At 55.5% G+C, this 10,651-nt stretch overlaps 1 protein-coding gene across 1 annotated transcript; it reads right to left on the bottom strand.

The window, feature by feature from the left end:
• Positions 1 to 2,889: 2,889 nt before the first annotated feature.
• On the bottom strand, positions 2,890 to 9,247 carry CUNH2orf50 (chromosome unknown C2orf50 homolog). The gene is made up of 3 exons (XM_035000439.1): positions 8,997 to 9,247; positions 4,985 to 5,024; positions 2,890 to 3,084 (listed from the first exon to the last, which is right to left on the bottom strand). Exons 1-3 carry the CDS (start codon positions 9,245 to 9,247, stop codon positions 2,893 to 2,895), a joined length of 483 nt encoding a protein of 160 aa, XP_034856330.1. The 3' UTR covers positions 2,890 to 2,892.
• Between the last annotated feature and the right edge of the window lie 1,404 nt (positions 9,248 to 10,651).

The following is a 10,651-nucleotide window of genomic DNA, read 5'->3' as shown; positions in this document are numbered from 1 at the left end:
CAGACACCCCTCAGCCCCGATGTCCTTGGCTCCCAGCAGGTGTGGCCGGGAAGGGAAGGTGTGGCCGGCTGGTGGTGAGGAGGGCTCTCCGGGGATGATGCCACGCGCAGGTGGGCTGCAGAGGGCAGACGGAGGCTATTCTCAAGGGCTCTCTGCTCAGGGCTGGTCCCCTGGCTGCTCTCCGGCCTTGGAGCCCTTCCTGGCAGTGTCTGTCCCATTGAGCAGAAAGCCCCTCCCCTCCCCACCTCCCTAGCTTTTCCTCAAGGACCAGCTCGGTGGCTCCTTCTGCAGGAGGACTTCCTCCCTGAGCCCCCTAGCTGGGGGATCTGCCCTCTCAACTCCCACAGACGAGCCTTCTGTCTCTCAGGCTGAGAGCTCCTGATCCGCAGCCCCACGGTGGGGTCAGGCACAAGCTGGAGCAGGAACTTGTCCAAGGAGCTCGTCCACGTCTGGGTAGGACCAGTCCGGGACCCGTGAAGTCAAGGACTTGATCCGCATGCAGCTGGAGACCCAGAGCTCTATGCCAGATGTTATTTTAAGCCATGTACAGAAAACTATTGCCCAAAGCTACTCATGCCATTAGTCAGGTCCTCTGCATCATAGTTGGGATTATTACTCAGCCAACATTTGCCTTCTGACCCTCCTGCCGTGGGCAAGGTATGCTTTCTTGCCCTGGTGAGGCTGGGGTTGGCCATGTGACTTGTTCGGCCAATAAAAGGCTGGCGGATGTGCCCTTGCAGAAGCTTTGCATGGTTTGGTTTGGCTCTTGGGCTCTGCTGATGTGCCACGAGAACGTGCCCCGGGAAGCTGTTGGTCCAGGGTAATGAGAGACATATGGACAGACTTGGACTCAGCCTGAAGCTTGGGGCCAAGTCCATGCAGACCCGTGAGCAAGAAATGGAGTGGTGTGTCACACAGCGTGACAACAGCCCGCGAATGCACTCTGTAAACCGGCCTGGTTCAGTACTCACTGCATGCTTGCACGCCCACAGATAGAGCGCTGAGCTGGTGACATCCTGGGAATCAGTCTCTCTGCCCCCATTTTACAGCCGTGAAGACTGAGGCCCGGAGAGAAGAATTCGGTATGGTGAGTCAGGCGTTGAGTCTGGCTCTTCACTAGCTGTGGGACCCTGGCCAGATTGAATGAGGGCTTCAGCTTAGTTTCCAAATCTCTCAAATGGTGACAATAACCCTTACAAGAGACCATTCAGGTAATGTGCCAAGTACAGAGTCTGTGCTCAATAGTCGCATTGTCTGTAGGTGGCTCTGCTCCCGGGGAGTGGCAGAACCCACACCTGTCCCTGGGCTTCCTACCCTCCCTCCAGACACAGGCAGAGAAGTTCTGGATGATTCCCTCTGGTCTGCATGGGCTCCGCCACCAGCATCTGCATTTAACCTCAACTTTTCCTACCTCCTGGGAGTTCCCAGAATATCTCTTGCTTCCACCCTCTCTCTCAAATGGAAATAAGACCCCATCTGGATCCCAGGCACCCTGCTCCCCTTTCTTGCTGTGGCTGAGCCCAGGCGCAGCCCCCCCATGGCCTCCCCAGAGCACAGAGGGCGTGGAGTGGGTCTGGGTCACAGGTCCCCAGGGGCGGCCGGCAGGACCTCAGCTCGGTGGGCTCCTCCCGGCTTGGCTCCGGCCTCACTGTGACCACCCAGAACATCACACAGTAACGAAGGAGATGGAGAGACTGACCCGAGGGCTGACCTCCCAGCAGCCCCTGTGTGAGGACCCACATCTTCCCTGCATCGTTCACCGGGATGCTACTCTCCCTCCCAAGAGAAGGGTGTCCCCAGCAAACACACCCTCATACCATGGTCCAGGCACTGCTCTGAACGGTTACACATGGTAGCCCATGTCATCTCCACGACAACCTTCTAGAATCAGTACTTTTATTATTTCTATACGTGGTAGGCAGAAAAATAATCCACCAAAGACGCCCCTGTCCTAATCCTCGGGGCTTGGGAATATGTTACCTTACACGCAAAAGGGGTTTTGCATCCTGGTTAAATTGAGAACTGTGAGATGGAGAGATTATCCTGGATGTCTTAAAAGATGGAGGGAAGGAGGCAGAGAGAGAGAGAGAGGTTTGGAGATTGGAGATGCTACCATTCTGCTTTCAGAGATGAGGCAGCCACGGTCCAAGGAATGTGGGCAACCTCTCTCGAGAAGCTGGAAAAGGCGAGGAGTCCGATGCCTTTCGCCTCCAGAAAGAAACGCAGCCCTCGCGCACCTTGATTTCAGTCCGGGGAGACCCACTTTGGATTTCTGACCTCCAGCGCTGTAAGATAGGACGTACGTGCTCTTTGCAGCCCCTTGGTGAGTGGCCACTGTGATGGTGGCAATAGGAAACCAGTACACCATGTCTGGGGCGGGGGATGGTGGCACAGAGGGCTCGAACAACCTGCCCAGCGTCACACAGCCGCTCAGAGTCAGGAGCACGATTTGAACCCAGGCCGTCCGCTCGTGACCACAGACGCAGGGCTGCCTCTCTCGGGTCCCGAGAGGGAGTCCCCAGCCCTGCCGGGTCCAAGACCAGGGGCAAGCTCCTGGAGTCCTTCTTTTTTTTTTTTTTAAAGATTTTATTTATTTATTTGAGACAGAATGAGAGAGAGAGAGAGAGAGAGCACATGAGAGAGGGGAGGGTCAGAGGGAGAAGCAGGCTCCCCGCTGAGCAGGGAGCCCGATGCGGGACTCGATCCCGGGACTTCCTGGAGTCCTTCTAATCTCATGAGTGAAAACGGGCCAGTGGAGCCCTCGGCAAGGCTGTGCGGGGGCCCGGAGAGAAGGCAAGCCCGGCGGACGCGTGTGGGCCGTTGACTGGGGCCGAGGGCCCGGCTCAGCCCCCCTCAGCCTCCCCGCGCCGCCCCCACACCCACCTCCGCCTCCTACACGGGCTGCAGCTCGGCTTCCAGCTTCTTCTTCCGGACTCCGTCCACAAAGAAGAAGTCCATGCCGATGAGGGTTTGCCCCAGGGGCGTGTCCACCCTGCTGCCCACCACCTGGTTCGTGGAGTTGGGGACCGTGTCGGAGAAGAGAGGCACATTCTCCAGCAGCTGCACAGGCTCCTTCTTGTTGCCCTGAAGAGAGGGGACAGGTGGTGTCACAAGCTGCCCGGAACAGGGGAGAGGCGTGCACGCGGCCAGGCCCTCAGCAGGGACGGGAGGGGAAGGGGGCAGGTGGCCTCTGCAGGCACCAGCCCCCAGCTGCCTCCACCCCAGGTCCGCCCCAGAAACGTTCCCACATCGTAACCGTCGGGCTCCACGAGCCTCCACGCCGTGGGCAAGTCTGCGCAACCCCCCCCCCGCCCCCCGCGAAGGGAAATGCCACACGCCCCGGACCCAGCTGCTCAGACCCCTCAGTCACTGTCCCCACCCCCGAGGCAGCCCGGGCTCCCTCTCTAACTCCTGGTTTTGAACTTTATCTTAGTAAGACCGTGGCTCCTTTCTCTCCAGGACGTGTTTTCGAGGTTCGTGCACGTTTTTGCATGTGGCTACAACTCCTTCGTTGTCCTTGCCACACGTTACGCGCCCTCGTGTCGCTTGTGCGAACATTCCATGTTACGTACCCACCCCGCCACGGATGGCATTTGGGTCTGTTCCCGGCCTGGGGGTCCGAACATTCGCGCACATGGCTGGAAGGTGAATGAGTGAGTTACTGCATGAGCTGAGAAGAATCTGATGAGCCCTCGCGTCAGGTGCACTCGGGGCTACCCTGGGGCAAATAGGGGCTACAGGACCAGCGAAGGAACAGAAGGAACAGGATCTGCGCATTCCCCTGGGAAATTCCGGGCCGAGGGGGCCCCACACCTTTGGGCGTGATGCAGGTGTCGTGGTCAGGTTGCTAATCCCTAGCCCTTGGCAGGGGGACTCTGTAGGCTGGAAGCCCAGGCCGGGAGCTCAGTGTAGGATTTCAGGTCTCATGAACGGCATCTTCTATCCCAGGGCAGGCAGCAAGCCCACGGGCTGGGAAGGCAGACGTTAAACCTTCCCCTAAAGCTGGCAAGGCGTGGCCACTGCCTGGGATGACTTGGCACGCTGCTCATTTTCCAGGTTGGTTCTTTGACAGTTCTTACAGCCAGATTCATCCAACATCCGGTCGTTTATCCAACATCAACTGAGTGCTAAATATTTGCTAGGTGCTGGGGGGTAGGGCACGGCTGGTGAGTGGGGTACAGCGGTGAAGCTGGTTTTGTCCTTTCTCTTAGGGAGCCCACAGCCTGCTGAAATGGATCACTGGAACACGACAGGCTATATCAAAGGAGTCGGTTGGATATGCTGGCGAGTAAAGAAGAGAGGGATCTGACCGAGCCTGCTCAGGAAGGAGAGATTTCTGGAAGGACGCACTTGAGTGATGAATAAGAGTCCACCAGACTGACAAGGTGGGGAGGGCATTTCAGGCAGGGGGAGAGCATGCTCGAAGGTGTGGCTAAAATAGCATGTAGGTCAGCGTGGGGAGGCAGGCAAGCTTAGATCATGGGAAGCGTGTGAGCCACCCTGAAAAGTGCAGGTGTATTGAAGGATTTTAAGCAGGGGAGAGATATGGTCAGTTTTGTGGTTTAGGAAAGTTGTCCTGGTAGCAATGTGGAGTCGGATTGGAGGTGGTGATATTAGAAGCAGGGAATTCATTTCCAACGTAGGTTCCCCCAAGCTCATCTCCACATGGGGCACCCCCCCCCCACATCACTCAGGACACATGGCTGACATCCTCATACGGGGGAAAACATTACCAGAAGCAGACACCTATCATTTCCAGTTGGTTCATCTTAATAAAATCTAGAAACATTGGGGAAAACTAATATCTAAATGCTCTGAGCATTTTTTTCCCCCAGACCCTGAGTTTCTTGACACAAGACAGTGTATATTTTTTTGTCTCTGTCCATTCCAGCATCCAGCACCCAGTAGGTCCTCCATAAACGTTAGATGAATGAGCACACATGCCCAGTGCAAGTGTGCATGTCAGGAACGTCGTTGGCCTTACCAGGGGGTCATAGTCTTTCAGGAAACTCCAGTGCTGAGCCCTGAAAAGGAAAACACGTGGGCAGTGACATATCATCCCATGACATTTTTTAACAAATGGCTTTCACTGTGTCAGGTGAACGAGTCAATGCCACCGATGCATTTATTACGTCACAGGGGAACTAAAGTAATCCAGTGAAACAAACACCCCAAACCAACCAAGTATTTATAGTGTGGCCTCCACACCGAGCAAATATCTCAAGGATTAGTGACGTTTCCCGGAGTGGGATGTGTGGTACCAGAGGAGGTGGCCCGTGATGGGGAACGCAGAGCTGCGAGCCCACTGTGTGCGTCTGCATTTTCGGAGCCACGTGGGAGCCCTCAAGTGTTTCGTGAAGAAAAACCTCACTTTTTCTTGTAGCCTCTCAGTGTGCACAGCAGAGGACAGTGGGGACAGGGCAGGAGACCGGGACAGTGACAACGAGAAGGGCATTTTACCTGTGCTGCTAATTTAATTCTCATTTTATTCTGTTTTTAAGAAGTTGAACAATTCTGTGAGACTTAAAATAAAAACAGGCTTCTCTGCCCCAATCCTCATAGCCCCCGAACCCTACAGCGTCTGGTCACGTTTCCAGCCCTGTTGCTGTTTCTTTGGGCCCATCATGGAATGGTAAATCCAGGTTGCCATTTCTTGGGTTTTTGAAACTAAACATATCTGTAGACTTTCTATTATGGGAGATTATGAGTTAGCTTTCTTGCCCCTTTTCCCTTTCCTCATTTCTTCCAAAATTATTGTATTATGGATTTGGGCTGAACTGGTAAGTATTGTTTATATCTTTAGGATTCTGTAAATACTGTTCACTGAGCAACTATCTAGGATCATGGGATCCCCTTCCCTTCCTTGGACAACTTGGAATTTTTTTCTAGGGTTTATAATCCCCCTGGTTTTCTTAGCTTTCTGTGTACAGATCACTGATTCCAAACTCTCCAACAAAATTGTAAAGCCTCCCTGTGTGATCTTCCACACAGTCAAATGCAACAGGTAATCCACCGGCTCATTCACATTTGTTCTCTAGAGGCCACTCTCTGGGAGACTGGGTCGCCCTGCTCCCACGAGGGTTGCTGCCCAGGACCCGCTCCTGCCGTCCTGACCTCCCCTCGGGGGTCCCCTCTTTCGGGGTCCCGGGCCTTCCTTTCTTGTGTACTCTCCTGTTGTGGAGCACATCCTCCAGAGTCTGTGCATGCGTGCATTTCTTCGGTTCTAGAAAATTCTCGAGCACTTTCCCCCTCCAAAATTTCATCTCTCCCAGCCTCCCCTTGGGGAGCTCTGTTGATAGGTATGTTGGATCTTCTTGCTCTGTTCTCTAGGGTTCTAATTCTTCTTCCATGTGTTCCCCCTCCTTGTCTTTCCGAGTAATTGTGATGAATCTGAGTTTATGAATGCGCACTTCAGTTGTGTTTTGTATTTCAGCGTTACAGATTTTTTTTTCTAGAGGTTGTTTTTGGTTCTTTTCCAAGTTGCCTCATTGTTCCGTGCTCAGACTTTGAGCGGAGCTCTCTGTCTTTAGCCTACCCTCCTGAGACGTTGGGAACCTCCCCACCTGACCCTTCCTGGGGCCCTGTTCCCTCATCTGCTTCCCCTCTGCAGTTGACCCTCGCGTCCCCCCTGGCCCGTGCATCTCCTCCCATCCTCCCCAAGTGTCCTGACCCTCCCACCCACCGTCACCCCCTCTTCTGTCATGTGGGAGCCATGTTTCAATAGCTTCGGTTTTGAATTGACAGAAGGCAGGGACCTTGACCTCAGAGCCACACTAAGACTTAGCGAGAGCCAGCGAGGTAGGAGGTGGGAACACCTGGTCCCTGTCCTCGCTCTGCTTGCTGCCCGCTTTGCGGGCTCTGTGGCCCTGAACGAGGTCACTGTGTTCTTGGGCCCTCAGTTTCTCTATCCAGAAAAACCTCAGGAGAGGGGTTTACGGAGCACATCTCAGGTGCTGTAAGACCTGATTTCAAAGACTTGGTACAAAGAAGAATGTCAAATTATCTCAATACTTTTAAAAATATTGACTACTTGCCCCAAAGATAATATTTTGGATAAGATACACCATTAAAATGGATTTCACTAGTTTCCCATTATATATATATATTTTTTTAATTTTTTTTTTAAGATTTTATTTATTTGCGAGAGAGAATGAGAGACAGAGAGCATGAGGGGGGGAGGGTCAGAGGGAGAAGCAGACTCCCCGCCGAGCAGGGAGCCCGATGCGGGACTCGATCCCGGGACTCCAGGATCATGACCTGAGCCGAAGGCAGTCGCTTAACCAACTGAGCCACCCAGGCGCCCCATTTATATATATATATATTTTAAGGCTGCTTCTAGAATATGGAAGATTTCAGATGTGGCTCATACTGTATTTCTGTGGGGAGCGCGGCTCTGGATTTCCCTAAACTCTTCCTCTTGGGGTCTGGGACCCCTTTCTTCTCTGGCAGCTTCTCTCGGTCTCCTGGCTACTTGCCGTCCGGTGACTGTTGCTGGCTGTGTGCTCCCCCCTCATCTCTGGGAGCCCTTCCCGGGGAGCGTGGGTTCTTTCTCGCTCGTGAGCAGATCCACGTGTCATAAAGTTCACCCTTGCAGAGGGTCTGGTCCAGTGGTTTCCAGTATATTCAGAGTCCTGCACCATCACCGCTCTTTTTGTCACCCCCAGGAGAAACGCCCTGTCCCTCAGCGGTCACGTCCGTTCTCCCCTCCACGCCTGGCCGCCTCTCTGCTTTTCATCCCTGTGGGGCCAGTGTCCAGCTCCTGATTCCTGCCACTCCGCGGCCTCCTGGGCGGCCACCCGGCTATGTCCGGCCTCGAACACCCCACCAGCTCTCGCATCTTCACCCTGGAGCTGCAGTTCACCCAAGGATGAACCCCTGGATCATCCCACTAACGATCCAGGCTGGACGTCCGGCCCCCTGACACCTCCTCCCCGCGCCCACATCCGCTCAGCTCCCGGGTCCTCCTGCGCAGATCACCCCGCACCAGAGAGCCCTGTCCTCGTGAACGTCCCCCCACGCGCCCCACGTACACCCCACGTATACACCGCCCACTGCGCGCACCCTACTCATAACCCACACCCAGCACACATGCACACCCCCCACAGCCCCACTCTCTACACCAACACTGCACACACCCCACACACCGCACATATATACCCCCCAGACCCACACCCCACACACCACACACATTCTCACTCCAATCCATCAACAATTGTTGGAATTCTGCCATAAAAACATTCCTTGAATTTTTCCCAGATCTTTGGCTAGATCACATCATGCTCTTCCTTAAAACCCTTGATGGTGTCTCATTACATTTAAAAATGTGATCTTTTACAGTATATGAGATGTTCCTCCTACTGCTTATCTTGAGGCTCCCGTCCCCTCACTGACGGGTGGACCACGGACAGTCTTTGTTTTGTTTTGTTTTGTTTTGTTTTGGAATACACCAAACTCTTCTTGGCCCCTTCTCAGATTTCAGGGCTCCGCCTCCCTCCTCGGAGAGGCCTCTGTAAAAAGAAGGCGCCCACCCTCCCCTCACTCCCTGACACTCATCACACTGTACTTGTCTCTCTGCTTGCTTTTTGGCTGCCCTGGAGCCGGGTTTAGGGCTGTCTTGTCCCTCATTACAGCCTGACGGCGCGGCTCTCCTAGGAATGTCTGGATTGAATGAATGCATGAAGGGATGTCTCTCTCCTGGGTCAGAGGGCCAGGGCGTCCCAAACCCCCAATGCTGTCATGACTTCCTGGCCAGCCCACCGCGCTATCCCAGGAGCTCCAGCTGGAGAGATTATTCCAAAGGCAGATGGGACCCCAGAGTGAAGGAGGGGGGTCACCTGGCCCCTGCCCACCTCTCCCTCCCACCCTCTAGGTTCCGGTCTGGCCCAGAGCACTTTTCCATCAACACCATTTGCCTGGCTTACTCCTTCTCATGGGTCTCTCTGCTTCCAGAAGCTTCCTAGACCCTGAATTAGCTGGGGCTCAGGCAGGGCACTCACCAGCGCTGTTGGCCCCTCCTCTCGGCCTCCAAGAGCTCCCTCCACAGCTGGTCCTGCTGCACACCATTCGTTCCCAGGGCCAAGTGCTCTGCTTCTGGGGCCTGGGGGGTTTGGCGATTGCCGGCGAGACCCCTGCCCACCACAGGGCCAGCCCGGGCCGTGGAGGAGTCTAAGGCTGACAGCCTGGTTGAGGGCCGCTGGCACCCAGCTGATGTGCTTCTCCGGAACCCAGGGGTGGGGTGGATCCCCATGTGTGTGTGTGTGTGTGTGTGTGTGTGTGTGTGTGTGTGTGTGGCAGAGAGACAGAGAAATAGAGAAATTGAGAGAGACGGAGAGAGAGAGAGAGGCTCCTGTCTGAGCTCGGACCTCTCCTGGGACCCCCTCCACTCCTAACTCCAGGAAAGCCTGAGCAGGGGTCCCCCTCACTGGCCCTCTAGACCCCAAGCTCAGAGTGGCTGATGCGGGCTGGGGAGAGAGCACTTGAGCCTAGCTGTGTTTCGAGCTTCTGCCTGTGTTGACTGTTGCCCGGGGGACAAGGCAGCTCCCACGTGTGTGTGTGACATCTGAACCCCGAGGGGGGGGTTGGAGAGAGTTTCTGCGTCGGTGCCAGGCCCAGCTCAGCTGCCCCTCAGCTCTGACCCCTGGCCCCCTGGCTGGAGACCTCAAAACAGCATGGAGGATGGGGGAGCGACCAAAGCCCGGATTTCTGGGGCAGTAAGAAAAGACAGGATGCAGGGGGGGGTGGAGGGGGTGGAGGTTGGGGCCCATCCTCCAATTACCACATGACCTTGAGCAGTCCCTGTCCCTCCTGGGGCCTGTGAACTGACAATAGTCATCCTTCCAGCTCCCCCGCGGAGGCGCAGATGCGGGGCTCCCGCGAGAAGGCGGATGGAGGTGCTTTGTGAGCTCCAGAGTGGATACCCGCCGATCCTCGGCTGCCAGAGGGGTTCTGAGCAGTGGCCGGCAAGGGAAAATCAGTGACACTATGCAGTTACTACCCGTTCTACCCGCATCAGCCTGGAGGGCTTACAAACCACCATCCTTCATCTCGCTGAACCCGGGTCCTCCAAGACAGGCATTTCCAGCCCCATTCTACCTCGGAGGGAACTGAGGTCCTCACCAGCGGGATTAAGTGAGTGTCCAAGGTCCCCCGGTTACTCGCTGAGGCTTGGCCTTGTCTTTAGATCCTCTGAAGGAAACAAGGAGAACCCGGTGGGGAGGTGGAGTCGTGTTCTGAGCCTTCGGCCGCGATTCTGCTCTGACCCAGTGTGGCCCACGTCGCTCTGTGGCTCCAGGCCCCCCTCCCTCATGGCTTCTGCCCCCAGCACCGGGCACTTCCAGCCCTCCCGGCTTCTGAATGCCCCCTGTATGTGTGGGCAGATGCACGGCTCTTTCCTTGAAACTTCCTGTGGACCCATCCGCTGGGCGTGGTGCTCCCTTCTCTGCGCAGCTGGGAAACAGACCCCCGGACAACACAGCGCCGACAAAGCCATACTCCCTGGAGGTTTGCCCGGCGCCCCTGGGGTGTGGGGACGAGTTCAGCCAACGACCCGAGCTCGCACTGAAGATTCTGCTTTCAAGCAAGAGGTGCCCCAAGGAGTGAAGAGGGGAAGAGGATTTGCCAGGTGGAAAAATTGGGGCGAGTAGGAAAAGCG

The sequence above is a fragment of the Mirounga leonina genome, unplaced genomic scaffold (genome assembly GCF_011800145.1).
Source record: "Mirounga leonina isolate KUSES-001 unplaced genomic scaffold, KU_Mleo_1.0 Mir_125, whole genome shotgun sequence".
Classification (NCBI taxonomy): Eukaryota; Metazoa; Chordata; class Mammalia; order Carnivora; family Phocidae; genus Mirounga; species Mirounga leonina.
This window is presented reverse-complemented; position numbering and strand designations above follow the sequence as displayed.

Excerpts from the sequence above, each read along its gene's own strand:
- CUNH2orf50 (XM_035000439.1), bottom strand. The coding sequence starts at position 9,247 with ATGGGGATCCACCCCACCCCTGGGTTCCGGAGAAGCACATCAGCTGGG. Across the intron at positions 5,025-8,996 it reads AGGAGGGGCCAACAGCGCTG|GGCTCAGCACTGGAGTTTCC; the intron begins GTGAGTGCCCTG and ends TTTCCTTTTCAG. Across the intron at positions 3,085-4,984 it reads TGAAAGACTATGACCCCCTG|GGCAACAAGAAGGAGCCTGT; the intron begins GTAAGGCCAACG and ends CCCTCTCTTCAG.